General features: G+C 39.7%; 1 protein-coding gene across 1 annotated transcript in view; it reads right to left on the bottom strand.

Moving 5' to 3' along the window:
- ERBB4 (erb-b2 receptor tyrosine kinase 4) overlaps window positions 1–16,980 on the bottom strand; it is a 484,810-nt gene that overhangs the window by 133,771 nt on the left and 334,059 nt on the right. Inside the window, exons 10-15 of the mRNA XM_059476545.1 lie at window positions 16,157–16,230; window positions 14,905–14,995; window positions 13,264–13,463; window positions 6,422–6,554; window positions 4,219–4,312; window positions 2,654–2,808 (exon numbers count right to left, since the gene is read on the bottom strand). Coding sequence (XP_059332528.1) covers window positions 2,654–2,808; window positions 4,219–4,312; window positions 6,422–6,554; window positions 13,264–13,463; window positions 14,905–14,995; window positions 16,157–16,230 — 747 coding nt within the window. The remainder of the gene's footprint in view (window positions 1–2,653; window positions 2,809–4,218; window positions 4,313–6,421; window positions 6,555–13,263; window positions 13,464–14,904; window positions 14,996–16,156; window positions 16,231–16,980) is intronic.

The raw sequence follows: 16,980 nt of genomic DNA, 5'->3' as shown, positions 1-16,980 counted from the left end.
TTGAATTGAGTGGGATGGCTGTCCCACATGCCTCAGATCTGCTCCAAACTGGCTGCAAGTAGCTGATACTTATCACAGGGATGAAAGGGCAGGAGCACAGTGGTTGCACCCAAGGATGTCTCTGTCTGACAGTTCTTCTGGTCAAAGCAAGGTCATTAGCAGGGCTGGCTAATTACACACCTAGTAAGAGAAACAGTCATTACACTGGAATAAGGGAGGAGAATGGTGCTACCAACCTCACTAAAGCAGTCCTCTGCAAATGCCAAGATGGAACTTGTGGCAAAACACAGGAAACAGAGGTGGGACAGATCCTTTCTTGGTGCAGCTGGTGGGGATGACTGGAAACATCATGTGAGCACTAATAACCTATTTTATCAAGCAGCACTGCAGGAATGAGATAATATCATCCTGGGAAGTGTTGCTCTGCAGCAGCTCAGCCCTTCTGCATGGGCATCCCAGCTGTACTGAGAGGGGCACTGGTGAAATTCCAGCACTTGATCTGGCAGCCAGGAGAACAGATGTGGGGGATGAAGCAGAATTAAGTTTTCTCTCCACCTTTCAGCCATGAGCCAAACAGCAAGCTGTGTTCTCTCCACAACATATTTCAGTGAAGAATCATGACTGAGGGAAATTTAAATATTACTGCCTGAAAGGAAATGTATGAAACCAGAGAATTCAGCCTTGAAGGAGGAAAGGAGAGAGGAACTGATTTCCCTTCTCTCCATGGGCATATTCAGGCCCTGACAATGTTGGCAAGATGAACAACCTGCAAACCCCAAACATCTTGGGCAGTCATAAATAGCTTCATTAACATAATTACATGCCACAAAGTCTCTAGGAACAAGAAAATTAATAGTAAGCCATGCTTACCCACACTTGGGGGGAAGACAACACTGGTTTTCTTAGGGATAAAAAAAAATACCCAAGAATAGACACTTCAGATTTTAAATAAGAGGACAAAGATTTCCACGGGGAAATTGCCATGGAAAAGGGATAGTTCCTCATCTGGGAGATGGGAACATCATGGGCTTTGTGTACATAACTGGGGGAGAGACCTTTAGCCCTTTTACTTGTCCTTTTTCTGGAGATGGGCACACTGTGGGACATTCTTTCACCTAATCAGAAGGAGAAAATAAAAAGGAGGGAAAACCAGAAGTCCAAGGATTAAAAGGAAAACAGCACTTGGCATAAGGGAACCCAGTGTCAGCAACAGCTGCCAATGAGGACTGCCAAGGTCAGCTAGAACTGCCTAATGCCCTTCATATCTGTGCATGAGCTAGAATGTCACATTTTCAGCACAAGACATAAAAACCTCCCTTCTCAATCCAGGCAGATAAAAATAAACAGCCACTTGAAAAATATGAATGCCTATGAAGAAGTGGAAAGGAATGGAAAACCTTCTGCTGTCTTCCTGGTCTAGGAGAAACATAGTTGGGCCACAAACACTAGAAACAGCTGGATCAGTGAGAACTCCTCAGGAAAGAGGAGGGAATAGGAAGAAGTGTTGCTCACTGGAGGCCAGGAGAGCTGCAAGGCACAGTAAATCCATCACACCTCTGTGGTTTTGTCAGATTAGATCAGCACTGGCACCTTCTCCATCTATGAAAACCAGGACCAGAGCTCCTGGAGTGCCTTTTAATATCATTTCTTCTTACCCTCTTCTTCCACAGTAACAGCATTTTTCTTATTGCATAACTGATTTAAAGGGTCTGGGTGGGAGACAAATCTGTAACAGATCCTGGCTGTGTCTCTGTGATCTCCCTCTCATTTCCCTAATGGCTCCATTGTAATTAGATTTGCCAAACCAGCAGAAGGTCTCATTTTGAATGGCAACAGCTGTTGACATCAAGATTACATTGAATAATTTACTGGTTTAATTTTAGCTGCTAAACAATAAGAGCCTCTTGTCAAAGATTATTTCACTGGCTGATGTTTTCTCTTTTTCCCATTGCTGCCTCTTCCTCTTCTTGTATGCTGGACACTCTGAATTGCCCCATGGAAAAGGCAGTTGTAACTTCCATGGCCTGTGCAAAACTATAGGTGTGCATGTGACTATTGTTGTGTTGTACAGGTTCTTAATTCTGGTTCAGATTCATGGGCTGTATTATTCCAAGTGTAACAAATTCCAAGTGAAATAAACTATTCTGGGCACTTTACCAGGACTTCAGAAATTGATGTACAGGAGCCTGAGACTGAGCAAAGTCTGGTTTCAAACTCTCTGCATTTCCTGTAGGGAAAGGAGAGCAGTAGCACTTTTGTCTCACAGTAGTGCTGCAGACTTACTTCACAAATACCAAATAGTAGAGATTCTTTCAAGGAGAAAATACTAAAAAAAAAAAAAAAAAAAAAATTCATTTTACAAGCCTAAAACTAAGTGACAGGGCAGCATTTGCTACAAATCAGTATAGAAGGAAAGCTCAGAGCATTGCTGTGGAAAGTTCTTCTCTGTAGTCCTCAAAAGGGTTTTTTTGTGATAAACTGCTGGGCATTCATGACTAAAACCTGAGAGACTGAAAACCAAAGGTTAAATTCCTACTGCACACTCTCTTTTCAGGAGTGAGACAAATGCTTTACTAAGCCAAACTATCTCTAAAGCACCCTGTGATAGGAGCAGTGCATGGATGGGAGGGCTCCCTGCAGAGCTGGCACTCACCCTTGGGTGCAGTTGGGATGACACGGGTGGCACTCCCGATCCTCATCGGCATACTTGAAAATGAAGCTGTTGGCCCCCTGCAAGCCATCAGGACATTTTTCCACACAATTTGGACCATCCTTAAAATGGAAACACTTGGTGCAGTGGTCAGGACCCTGGAGAGCATGGAAGAAAGAAATGTAGAGCATTCAAGTTACTGTCCTTTCCTGCTGCACTAGGGTTGCACTGGCACACCTGCAACAGCTCCTCTTCCCAAGGAACTGGGAATTACCTGCATGGCTCCAGTCTCTGTTAGGGAGCAGCAAACACACAAATCCTGGTGCTTTTGGCCATAAGATTCTTCTGTAGAGTGCCAAACTAAATTCCAGCTTCTAGATGAGCTTCTTAATATTATTGGTGTGCTTAATACAGTGAAGTCAGCACCCATTTTAATGCTGAGAAAGTTTCTGCTACATTATTTAGTACTCAACCTTTGCAAAGCCTTCAGTGGGATCTCCTGCCTCTGCACCCCAAAACTATTTTCCACAAGCATTCTGCACATGGCATCTAGTCACAGCAAGAATGAAAGGATACAAGGTCCTTTATTCTACAAGATGAATGACTACAACGTCTCCTTCTTAATACACATGAAGACCAAATTGTTTAGACCAACAAACCAAGACTCCTGGGCAATGTAAAAGTAAAATTTTAAAGCTGTGATGGTAAGCCAATGTATAACTAAATCAGGTTGAGCATTGGCCTAGGATTTTATGTCCACAAACCCTGCTACAAATCCAAATTTACATCACACCGCAACAGGGCTCAACACTTGAAACATTAACTACTTGCAGAAAAGCACAGTATTGTAAGAAAAATTATGATGCCTTTCTTTTTTCTGTTCAGTAAGTAAGTCACAGAAATAAGGAAATAAATTACAGGCTATATTTTCTCAATTATGAAGAGCCTAAAATACAACTCCTCATTTCCAGTACACTTGTGACTTTTAATTTTGGCAATACAAACTAGAAGAAAGATACAATTTCTATCTCCCAAATGAGCAATAACCTTGAAAAGAAAAGTTACTGGCCATTATAAAGGTGAGAAAGAGTTAAGCACCATTTAGGATGTATGAAAAACGTTATCTATCAAAAGAACTTAAAGTACTAATCTAAGTACAAAAAACCTCCCAGCGTATTGTTCAAACTGAGGGACTGAGACAAATTCCCCCACTTTTTTTTTTTGGGAAGGGGAGTGGTGTATGAAGAATGAAAAGAGGGATAAAATAAGCCACTCAAATCCCAACTGCATGCTGCCAGTCTGTAAAAATTGCATGCATCTGTACCACTAAAGCATTAAGATAACTCAGGAAAGAAAAGGAAAACTACTAAAATCATTTTTGTAAGGAGGCAGACCCAAGACAGATCCCCAGCACCAATTCAGCACAAGAAGAATTCCTTTCCTACAAGCAGAATATGTGTGATTTCTGCTTTTGTTTCACTAATTATTTTTTTCCTTCAGCAAGTTACCCTGAACCATAACAGACCAAGGAAACCAAACCCTACAAACATGACAGGCTGTGTCCTTACCGGCCCGTAGCAGGTGATCATGTTTTCCTCCATCTTCTCACACTGGGGATCACACTCCACACACACAGAGCCATTGGCAAACTCTCGGAATTCCCTAAGGAAATATTTTGCAGGCAGGTTAAGAGAAATCTGATTCTATGACAAAACTGAGCTCACCTGGCTGGGTCTTCACCTGATAGAATTGATCCTGTCACAGCAGCTGAGGACAGGTCACCACCTCATCCACAGCCACCTGAAGCAGAGACACCTTCTTCACCAACATAAAATGTGGGAATTTATAAAATCAAAGCTGCTGCCATGTTCCCATTGTTATAACCATGTAATGAGACTGATGCTGGAAAATAAAGCAGCTCAAGGCACATTCCTAGCAGTCCCATCCCATCGGTGATTGATACATAGCACTCAGCCAGCAATATAAAACTATAGTGGGGGCCTTTCTCTCATTCAGAAATACAGACTTTATTAACAGGACAAAATTACTGGTTTCTTGATTTTCACCTACAGGACTGTGGCTCAGATTCAGGAAGCACTGATGTGAGCACATGTGAGCACTGATGGCAGAGCTGCCCTTGCTGCTGGTAGGTCTCTATGAACACTTTTTAAAGCCCGTTCTCCAAAAGGCTCAATGTTTTCAGCAATAATTCTAGACTGAGGTCTCAATCTATAAAATGTCAAAACACATCTTTTTACTCATTTATTTCACGTATCCACAAGAAACTACCACTTTCTATTAACCACTTTTAAGGGGGGAAAAAGTAGGTTGAATTTCTTCCTTCAAACATTTCAGCTGCCAGTTTCCCCTCACCACAAACTTCCAGCACTCTTCCAACACAATCCATCCCACCTTCTTCTAGGCCAAGATGAATTCATCTGAGCAAGTTGTTTCTCCCCCACTAAAGTCAGACTGAATCTTTGTAGTAGGCTCAGAGTGGGCCAGGCCAAGCTTTGCCAGGGGGATCCCATCTTGCTGCATTAACCAGTTACAGATGTGCTGCACACTCATTTCAGAGGGCTCCAGAAGCATCCAGGTAAAGGTTTTGAGCTCAGGTGGTCACTGCTCATCCTTCATTCCTCTAAAGCCATTAGGATCTGCTGAGGACATCAGGATGGAGTGGGGGAAAACCTCACTTGAGCTCACCCTTCCCTGGCTCTGGGAGTGGATTTTTCCTGCTGAGGACTAAAAGAGATGTCAAATACAGCTTGACCCCACCCTGAAGAACTGTTGCTGCCCTACAACATCAACATGCAGAGGTCTCCCACAAACAAAAAGTTCTCCCCCAGCCCAGGTTATAAATATTTTCACATATTTAGGACAGAACTGAGCCTGTGAAAGTATAAATGCCATTCACTGATGGATAGAGAACAGAACAGAACACACTGATTGAGTCTCATCATGCTCTTACTGTGACAGGCCCCATGGCAGCAAAAGACACCAAGGGGGCACCAACTTATTCCAGTGCACTGACAACACAACTGGGGTCTGCAACTCTCCTTATTGAGGGGTGAAGGGGGAGGAGAGAAGCTTTTAAGTACATAAAACTGCTCTGACAAAGTATTTTCGCAAGCCTTCTCTAGATGGAAGAGTTGAGAATATTTTCATGCATTTGTGGGAGTTCATTTGCTCAGTTCAGCTTTATTTTTCTGTCATAAGGCAGATTTAACCACCTTGTGCTGTGGAGGTATTCCCTCAGTACAAGCAGCAAAAGGAAAAGGGGGAAGAACTTCTACTGGTTTTTAAATTTATATTTGTGTGTACAATCACACAGTGCCTTATGAAAAAGAGAGTGAGTTTTTCTACTTTGGGGTACTTATTCAGAGAATTTCTTGATCAGATGCCTGAATCCAAATTGTCTGAAAGAATATAATTGTGTGGTTCTGAAAAAGAGTATCAAGTAGGGAAAAATGAGGGGTTTTTGGTAATTTTTCACCTAAATCAAACTGTTCATGTTACCAGCAATACAATAGATGCAAGGTGATGATGCTGCAAGAAAACTTTAGTCAGTGGAATACCAGGGAAAGCGTTCCACACACGTTCAGATTTAGAAATCCTTAAATCTTACCCCATGACATGTTTTACCCCAAATCAGTAACACTGGCAGTGGAGCCAGATGCTGATTAAAGCAAACCCCAAATGACTTGCTCATTGAAGTCCTCAACAAAGCTAATTAGCAGCTTTGGGGAGAACCCAAGGGCAGTGTCTTACCCGTCGTAGAGGTTGCAGGAGTCGATGCAGGTCCTGCCCCGGATGAAGCGCTTGCAGGACAGGCACTGGTCTGGCCCTGGCCCCCAGCAGCCATCACTGGAGCACAGCTCGTTGCACACCATGCCATCAGCAGCTGCAGAGACAGGGGTGCTATCAGGAATGCACACAGCCCCCCCAAACCCAGGGAAAAACATTCCGGGGCATCTGACACACTCGGAACCGTCACCGGGGCGTCCCCATTGCCCAGGAGCAGGTGAGACACCAAGTTCAGAATTCACTTTGGTTACAAATCCATTGCAGATTTAAGTGAAGTGTGCTGTTTGGAATTGTTTAACTTGTTTAATTAATTTCCTGTACTTGTAAAAACCTGTATTAATTTACAAAAAACCTAATTAACTTACTATACTCATAAAAAACCTGTAACTTACAAAACTACCTCAAACAAAATAAAAAGAATGTAAATTTCCAAACTAGAAGAAGATAAGAAGAGCCCCTTAGACCTTGAAACAAGAAGCAAACCGAAACTGAAAGTACAAGAAGCAAACCAAAACTGAAAGTACAAGAAGCAAACCAAAACTGAAAGTACAAGAAGCAAACCAAAACTGAAAGTACAAGAAGCAAACCAAAGAGCTCTCTCTGTACAAGAACTGATATGAACAAATTGTAATGTGAAATTAGAAAATAGATATAAAATAATATAAATTAAATATAAATTTATATTGTATTATAATAATATATATTATACATTATATCATTATTATACAATATAATAATTATATAATATTATATATACTATTACATATTATATATAATATAGACTACATTTATTATACATATATTTATGTAGTAATATATTTATTTATAATAATGGATGTATATCTAATTATATGTTTATTGTTAATTTATATATATGATATAATACAAATATATATTTATATATATAAAATTATAAATTAAATATAAGTGACATCTATAAATAAATATTAACCTATTGTGAAACTTCACACATATACAGCAAATTAAGAGACAAAAAAAGAAACTAGACTCCCAGAGAGCGCACATGTTCTTTAAAGAACTATCCTGCATGCAGCCAGCACTAAATAAAAACACATACCTACTTACAACTTTTACAATTTTTTATATAGTTTTTTCCACAAATCATAGGACAGAAAAAAAGCAAATCACCATTGTGCCACAACACAAATACACAGAGCACTCAGCTGGATATTGTACACACTCCTGCTCTGCTCCTTTCAGAAAAAAACTGAGCAGGAAAAATGTTTAAGAGAGTGCTCCAAGGATGATCAAAACCAGAGAAGAGCTTCTAAACCAGGAGTAAACAGAGAGGTGGGGGAGAAAGGACATGATTAAAGCTGCTAAAATCCTGAATGGCAAGGAGGAGGTGAGTAAGCATCAAACAATTGTTCACTGCTGCTTCCCAGTCCCTCATGGGCATTCAAAGAGACAGGAATCCAATAGGGTTAAAATCTGAGATTTTTCTTCATAGAAAGTAAAGATCAACCTGTAGAATTCCCTGACACATGACATGATAAATGGCAAAAATTTAAAGGAGTCAAAAAATCAACTGTCTGAATCCAGTAAAGTTCTATTAAACTAAAATATAAAATGCTACCTATGAATTGAGGACTCCCTGAAATACAGCTTATGGACAGTGGGGAAATAATTGAAGGAAAGGAAAATAAACTGTGATTTTAAATTTATTTACTGCAAAAGCACCTGAAGAGCCTAAGAGCCTTTATATTAAAACCCTCAACCCCACACAAAAATACACAATAAACTAAGGGTGAGAGGGAAAGTTTGTTTCAAACAGTGTAAGTCTGTGTTTTTTATTTTATATAAATCATTCCCTAAATATCTAGATGATGAGACAGAGAAAATGAGCAAAGAGCAAAAGGAACACATTATCTCTCCAGCATCTGATGGAAATCTGGATGCACTTTCAAACTAACCCTGGCATGTGAAAGGGCAGAATTAATTTGAATTTATTTTTCCACAATGCAATGTTTTACACAAATGGATTACACCCTGGACTGAGTAAATTAAACCCAGCAAGGACCTGAACTATCAGAGATGGCAACAATAAGACACTTGTTGGCTTTTCAAACTATTGGAACAACTTAAGAGGAATAATAAATGTAAAGGAGGTGTGCTGCTTGAGTTCTACCACCCTCTTCAATACTTCCTTACTCAATACACCACAAATAACCTCAGGCATGAGAAGCCTGAACACGTTTTATCAAGGCTGGGAGATTCAGGTTTTTTCCTTTCTATATCACATATAATTTTTAATGCTGACATCCAAAAGGTACTCAGAAGTACCTTTTTGGTTTTCCTTTTTCCTCAAAGCTCAAACCAGGAACAGCCAAATACAAAGTTATTTCATTCAGGAGTCACTGCAGGTGCTCAGTATGCTTTAAAGTGTATTAATTATCACAGATTGCAGCACAGCAAGAGGGACTCAGGGGGCCATTTCAGAGAGATGCTTTGTCCTCCTTCCCTGAGCTCTGCTGCTGCAGCCAAATGAGCCAGACCAGCACAGTCAGGAGGAGCAGAGACACAAAAGTCAGCTTCTCTTTACTGTCCTAACCTGACTTCCTTTTAAGCATATAACCATTTTTATAATAACTATCAGATGTCAGTAATTCCACTATGCTGCAACTGAACCGGTAAATAAAACAAAAAGAAAAGCCACAAAGCCAGAAACTATCCTAGTTACAATTAAACAAACTTTCTACATAGTTTCATATGGTTTTTGTTTTCTAATCAATGATTCATTTTAAATATTTGTCATGCAACAAAAACACTTAACCTGGTTTGGAGATCCCTTCATTTCTCATTTTTAATTTTGAGAGTATTGCTAGCTCTTCTGATTCTGTTTTTCCACACTCATCACAGAAAGGCAGTTCCCTGTTTGCTTTCTCACCTTCTTTGTGACTTGAAATTGTGATTTACTACTAGTGATTTCCTTTCTCTTCATTTTTCTCACCCTACAAACTACTCTGGAATCAGAATTTATTGGCACAGACAGAGAATTTCACTAAAATATCTGTCCAAATAACAAGGGATATTATTATAAGATAGCTCCAAAAATACAGTGAGTAACTGTATACAAATAAAAAGAGTTTTTCAATAAAGAAAATCATGATTACCCCATTGAAATGTAGCCAACACAGTGCCTGTAGTCTTATGAAAAAAGCAATAGAAACAAAAAAATTATGATTTCCTCCTGAAATGTTTTCACAAAAGAATCTTGGCAAGGAGGGAGTGGTGGTTTTGACAACTTATAAAAACTCATTTCTCTGCCTTTCTCTTCTTTAATTGTGGGGATGGCTAAAGAAACATTTCAATTTTTGACATATTATTTGGCAGTTCCATGGGCTGAGCATGTTCTGCAGCTCCAGCACATCACATGGCCTTATGTGGAAGGAAATAACAATAATGGTCTTGACAGAAACTGGATTTTGTCAGTACTTTTAGAAGAAGGACTCATTCCTTATTAATGGGGCCACACAGGTTAGAAGCAGAGAGTTTGAATGTTTTTCCCCAACCTAAATAGAACACAAGAAAATTAGCTACTAAAAAAAGAAAAATTATTTTTATTTGGCTATATGCTTCTGGGCCTGATCCAAAGCTCCATAAACTGAATAGGAAAACTCCTGCAGACTTCAATTAGCTTTACATCATGACTGATAATGAATGTAATAATTTATTCAAGTTGTTAATTGGTGGCCGGATTGATATAATTCATAATAATCACATCTCTAACAACCTTTGCCTAGAAGGGTTTCACCTTACACTGCAGGTGTCACTAAAGCTGAGGGAATTGCTCAAGTAACTTTGGATAAAAGAACATTTTTTTGCCTGCATTTCTTTTTTGTGCACTCATATTTCACATGACTCACCTCTGACAGTTCCATTCAAAAAAAAAAAAAAAAATACAACAAAAAAATAAGCTGGAAAGAAAAGGCAGACTTTTCACTTCAGCATGGAGCAAAGGTAAAATCTACCTACCGTTTTCTTGGTGATTTGCTCCATTCCCTATGCACATGAGCTTGGACACTGATATGCACTCACACAGAAGTCCCAGTTGGAGAGAAAAACAAATATTCCTGTTGGAATTGCACTGCCCTCCAATTGGAGAGAAAAACCAATATTCCTGTTAGGACTGCACAGCCTCCCAGATGGAGCCACTTGACCCCTGGCCTGTGCTCATTACACATTTAATGAACACAGGTCAGAGTCCATTTTTAAAACCAGCCCCTTGATACTGGAGCTAACTTTGACGGTTTGAAAAGGAAACAAATGAGATGTGCTTTCCTCTTTAAGATTTCCACAGTGCTAAATCTCTTAAAATGTCTTCAGGAATGTTTTTCTTCCTGGAAATGGTAAGTGTCTATTATAACAAATCCTCACCAAGCTAGAGGTGAAATGAAGTTTGCATTTGCTCTTTGTGTGCAAATGTAGTGACAAGACATTGCATGTGAGAGGAAGATGTGACAGCACATCCCAGTTTCCATTTGCTCTGGAAGCTCATCTTTCAGTAGCTGTGGCAGCTTCAAAGGGATTCAAACTGAGTGATCCCAGGGAAGGCCAAAGAGGTGTTTGACAAAGGAGCTCTGACAACTAATGCAAGATTATGTTCCAAACTGCTGTGTTCAGTTGTTGTGTCCCAAAGCTCTCAAAAACAGTGAAACAACTGGGACACTGCTCTGTGATGGGAGAAAGCACCTTACAAAATTCACCTGGGTGATTTCCCATTGTCTCATAACATGTGTGAGGTTACAGAAACCTGAAGCAAAGAGGAATTATTACTGTATGAGACGTGAGGCCTGTGCTCCACCTTATTACTGCTTAGTTTCTTTTTATATTACATGTCTGGGGATGAAGGAAAGTTGATTGTTCTTTCATTAAATACTGCATGATAGTCAGACAGCTAGAGCCAATCTGATGTTAGAAAACATCAGAGCATGATTTTTCTCCCACAGTAAGCAGTTTTTCACCTGGTAGAGAGGAAACCTGTGCTCTCAGAAGGTTCACAAGTTCATTTATCTCCTGGCAAGATGGGACCTACTCAGATCTAGGACTATAACCTTAGTGACTCTTTCATGGTCAACAAAACCTTGAGCTTCTTCTTTTTTCTGCTCTGTCAGCCCAAAAATTGCATATGCGAGATCTCAGAAGGGCTAATTCTTTCCTCATGCCATACAAAACACAGTTGTTAGAGAGCACCAGTGCAGAACTAGGTGGTTCCTCAACACACGATCCTGTTACTCTGCAAGGGAAAGCAAAAAGCAGTGCCACAGCCCTGGGCAGATGTGCCATCCTTCTTGGCAGCATCTCTATTTTCCAATAAATACTCTATTTTTATAGCTGGCTTTCTATGGGCAGACGAAAAACCCTACATCCTCAGGCACAGCAAGCAGCATATTCTTAAATTTCATTTTTTTAACTTGCATGTAAAGAAACAGACTAATAAAATAATAATTAATATGCCACACAACCAAAACCATGTGGACATCAACTAAGCAAGACTTTGTACTCCCTGTGGCTCTGAGAAAAGTAACTGAGCAGCAGAGACAAAGCTCCAGCTGTATTTCACCTAACACTGAGGGTACATTTACACTATAGTGATGAGCACAGCCATTCACTCTCAAAACAGAGCAGAACAGCACTTCAGTGGGAGGGGAGAGGATAAAAAGCAGAAATAAAATCCCTTAAAAATACCAAACAAAACCACCCTCAAACCAACAGAAAGAAAGAACTAAAGTGCAAGTCAAAAATAGGACCACAGCTTGAAAAAACCCAAAGCAAACATTTTTGGCTGGTCAGAGGACAAAAATCAGCAATATCACTTAAACATACAGCAATTTCATGAATCTGCTCTCCTGCAAGCAGTCTAACAGATGCTTCAAATGAACTGATTTGCTGCTACAATATGCCTGTATTGATGCAATTTGCTGCCAGATTTCTATATAAACAAGTTATTTTATCTGCTACAGAGCTTTCTTTGGCTGCTCAGTGCTATGATCTCAGCTCAGGTACTGGCATGCAAGCTTTCCTGAAGTAGTATTTTTTATCAGATAAGTCAAATATGAAAAGGGAGAACTTGGGTGACCTAAACCAGTCCCAAAAGCACCATTCAGGATTAAGATAGGGTCACTTAGGGTGGGGGAAGCAGAAGATGCTAATCCCAACTCTGTCACAGACATATTTTATGAAAAGGCCTTTCATTAGGAAATCCTAACCTCACACATTAGCTTCTCCATGTTTTGCTGCTTTGGAATGAGATTTGGAGAATTGCTTACCGAGCATGTGAAATTGTTTTTACTTGATGACCAATGACAGCCCCCTGTGTTGACGCTGTGAGCAGTCACAAGATTTTATCATTCCTTTCTATTCCTTGCTAGCTTTCTGATGTAATCCTTTCTTCTATTCTTTTAGTATAGTTTTAGTATATCCTTTTCTTTTAATATAATATATATCATAAAATAATAAATCAGCCTTCTGCAGTCAAGATTCTCACCTCTTCCCTCGTCCTGGGACCCCTGTGAACACCACCACACCACTCCATAAGGAAAGGGCTGTAAAGTTGTGAACACTCCATTGACAGCCTTTGGAATTCATATTTGTGAAACTGGAACATGTTAAGGAAGCAGTGAATTCTCACTGCTCCCTTTCCTTTGTCCACACCTTAATTTTCATTTTTTCTGCTCATACTGGGCCAAATGCCTGGATGCTGTAAGTGAGCACAGCTCCCCTGCTGCCCATGGAGCTGCAGAAGCCCCCAGGTGAGCTGGTGGCAGTGAGCAGCAGGTACTTACTGCAGTTCTCTGCCTTTTTGTTCCTGTGGATCACTGTCTTTTGGCTGGGGGTGCTGAACAGGCTGGTCCAGTTGACAGTGTGGTAGTAGCACAAATTGCTGTTGTCTGTGATGTAGATGTTGCCAGCACTGATTTGCTTCAAGGACTGGAACTGCAGGGAAGTGATGCCTTGTTGCTTTAGGATGAGCAAGGAAAGGCCACTGGGATGAGAACAAAAGTGAGAGAGAGAACAGGAATTAACTTCAGAAGGCACAGCTTATTATATCTGGTAGAGAATTGCCAGCTGGAATTAGCTCCAAGTATCAAGATGATCTTTCTGGAAAAACTGAGAATTGTTCAGAAAAATTTATTTTGTGGTAACACCAATGTTTTAAGAGTCAACATCCAGTTCCATTGGCTAGGAAATGATGAGTTCTGTCAGGAGTGAGATACCACAAGCTGTGATGCTCATAGCACTAGGCCAAGTAAGCCAGCAGAACTCCTCAACCAGTTGCATTTCATCCATTAACAGATTTTTTGAGATAATTTTTTGAGATAATATAATTCAGGTTTTTCTTTCAATAGCATTAATACTTTGAACAGCATTAATACTATTAATACACTACATTATTACTAAACCACCCTATGCTAATGGAAATATATTAAAACATCTTCTGTCAGGCATCAAATTAATGCCATTTCAAGTAACACAGGAAGAAATTGTTATTTTCATGGGGTTTTTTTTCTAGCTCACTCTACATTTCATTTTTCTTTGGTTGTAAGATGTGGTTATCGCCTTTCTTCATCAAAGGAACAGTAAATGATTGTCTGCACAACATGAAAATGACTGCACATATTTTATGACTGAAGATTAGTGAAGACAATATCCAGTTTCTGGGCATCCTTTAAGTTATTGTATTTTAATGATGATAATTGTTTTCCAGCTGTTCCAAATAAAAATTGCTGCCTTGGAACAGAATGCAGGGCTGTAATTCAACCTCAAGGTTTCACTGCTGTTCATATTCTGCTCAGGTTGCTGTTTAAGATGCCAGCAGAATCCCATGTCTGATTTACTCCCTCTCCAAGTGGGGATCCAGGGGTTGTTGTATAAATTTCTCAGGTACCTCCTTGTGCTTCCCCCAGCATTTCTTCTCTTCAAACCAATTTCTCCATCCATGTTTCCACACAGAAACATCTCTGGTAAAAAAGGCACTACAGAGCTCATGAACACCTCACCTGCAAGGTGCCTCAGTGATTTCAATATTCTTCCACCTTTTACCTCTTCTTAAAACCACTTTATATGAGCCTGCATGCCTAATCACAACCATATAAATTCCTAATAATGAGGCTAAGTTCTATCATTCATTCCTTTTAAACTATGTTTCTTCACAAGGTATTTTAAATCATAAATGTAAGTTCCAGTCAAGGTGATAATAGCTATAGCCATGAACCAAGACTGGTTTTTGAAATAATTATGTTTAGAAGGTATTATCCATTATAAACAACTGATTAGCAAAGATACTGATAATGAACACCTTGGTAACAGAGGAAAAAAATATCAATTTACAATGTCCTTCTCAAAGGATGTTGCATTCTCTGCTACTGAACTAAGAATCACAGAAAGCTAATAAAAATTATTCCACCAACAGAGAAGTACCTTACCTATAGAGAGCTCTCCCACCAATGGTAACCAAGTTAGAAAACACCCTGAAGTCTGTCATATTCTCAGGCCAAGACTGTATGTTCAAATACCCTGAAGGAGGAAAAAGCAAAGATGTGAAAACAAATTATTTCAGCCATGTGAGAGTTAGGACAGGCTTAGCCCAGAAAGGAAAGACAGTGCCAGCTTGAGAAAAAGAAATAAATAAGGAGAGTTTCAGGCTGCTCACCACCATCTCCTCCAAAGAAAGAAGGAGAACTTGTCCTAATTTCCAAGGTGAGGACTTGGAAATTCCTCAGGATGTGTTGTGCTGCACAGATCTCCAGAGAGGGCAGCTCCCCATGACTTTTTGTACTGCATTTCAGCCCAGTGCTGAGGCAGAGTTAAGAACAGGGGTAATTCCACTTCAGCAGCATGGCTAAGACTGTCAATTATTGTGTTTAGGAATGGCAAATAATATTCACCCCGGTGCCAGATTATCTTTGATATTAATTAGGAAGAGATTAAGAGTTTACTTTCATTTTTAATCCCATATTTGATGAAATTCACAACTTTTGAGAGGTGAAGCATGCTGAGATCCTCACAGCTACTATCAAGCTGTGCTGCCCAAAGGTATTTTGGCTGGGTTTTTTGTGCATGAAATAGAGTAGGTTTTTTGCATTTCCCTACCTCTATAGAATCAGAAATCAAATGAGAACTCAGAGCTGTACTATCTCCCTCTGTGTCCCCCTCATGGTGAAACAAGAACACAAAGTACTGAGTACCCAGTTCTGTGACTCCATTGAAAAGTCACAAAAAATGGGACACACCACCACCACCTTACACATCTTAAATTACAAAAGCTAACTTGCAGCAGCATCCTCTGTTAGACCAAGGGAAGGAGCTGTAAAAGCACACTAGAACTTACAAATGCTTTCAGGTGAAGAAAATAGTTTCTCACATTTCAGCACCATTTTCCTCACATTTCCCTCCCTTGCAACACTAGTTCTACTTTCCTAACATGGCACCAAGATCCTTTGGCCACTTAGCATCTGCCATAAAGGGCATCCTGTTTTCAAAGGACAGCACACTTGTGAAAATGAACTGATACTGAAGTTTTCTGTATTAAATTTTCATTAAAATGACAGCATGGTGAGCTTAATGAAAACAAGTACCTTGTGCTCTTCAGAAAACCCAACACATGACAACTATAAATGCAAAGTGAGAATGAGTTCATTAATTAATGCAGATTATAGGAGATCAGAAGTATGTTACCTGTTATCTCTCTCACTGTTTGGAAGATATTTAATTTCTCTGGATTGATGGCAGCGATCGTGTGATAGGGGTCTCTGAAAGATTAAAATCACACAGTGTGACACTCTAAATAAGAAAAATCAGGTTCTCACAGCCACACCATGCAGGAAACAGCATTAAAGGTGCTCAACACTTTGCTTTTATGAGGTTATGCACCAAGCTTCCTCAGCCTGTTGCTCCTGCAGATCTGTGTCTAACTTCTCCCATGTCATCTTGAAGGAACATAAAGGCTCAACCCATTCATGTTTTAGCAAACATTTATTGGAAAAAGTATGGAAAATTAAGGAATTATAAACAACCCTGAGTGACCTTCCTAAAGGAAATATGAATTTTCAGTGTTTTTTTCCAGGAATGTGTACCAGGGCTAACAAAGCTGCTCCTAAAAGGAGTGACAAGCTATAAGCAAAATTAAGCTAAGAGCATGCCAGCAGTTCCTGACATGTGGCATTTAAAGAGCACACTCTTTAGAAGGTGTGGAACAAGGAATCTCTAAAAGTATGGATCCTTGCCAAGCAAGTTTCATTAGGAAATGAAATAACCTCCAAGAATTAAAATTTTGAACTTGGATATGCCATAGTGTAAAAAGATGAAGCTGACCTTGATTTTGAGAGTGTCATCGTTTTGCTTTCCTCCCCTGTTTAAAAGTTGTCTAGAAGCTTAAAAAAAAAACAAAATTCTTCTGCACTGGCATGTTATGGTATTTTTGTGTGTTTTCTGAGAGCAGGAAACATTCCAAATAAATATGGAGCACACATTTCCTCCTCTCCTCCTTTTGCTTTCCAGGC

The sequence above is a fragment of the Ammospiza nelsoni genome, chromosome 7 (genome assembly GCF_027579445.1).
Source record: "Ammospiza nelsoni isolate bAmmNel1 chromosome 7, bAmmNel1.pri, whole genome shotgun sequence".
In the NCBI taxonomy this organism is placed as follows: Eukaryota; Metazoa; Chordata; class Aves; order Passeriformes; family Passerellidae; genus Ammospiza; species Ammospiza nelsoni.
The sequence above is the reverse complement of the archived record's forward strand: the minus strand, read 5'-3'. Positions and strand labels throughout refer to the sequence as shown.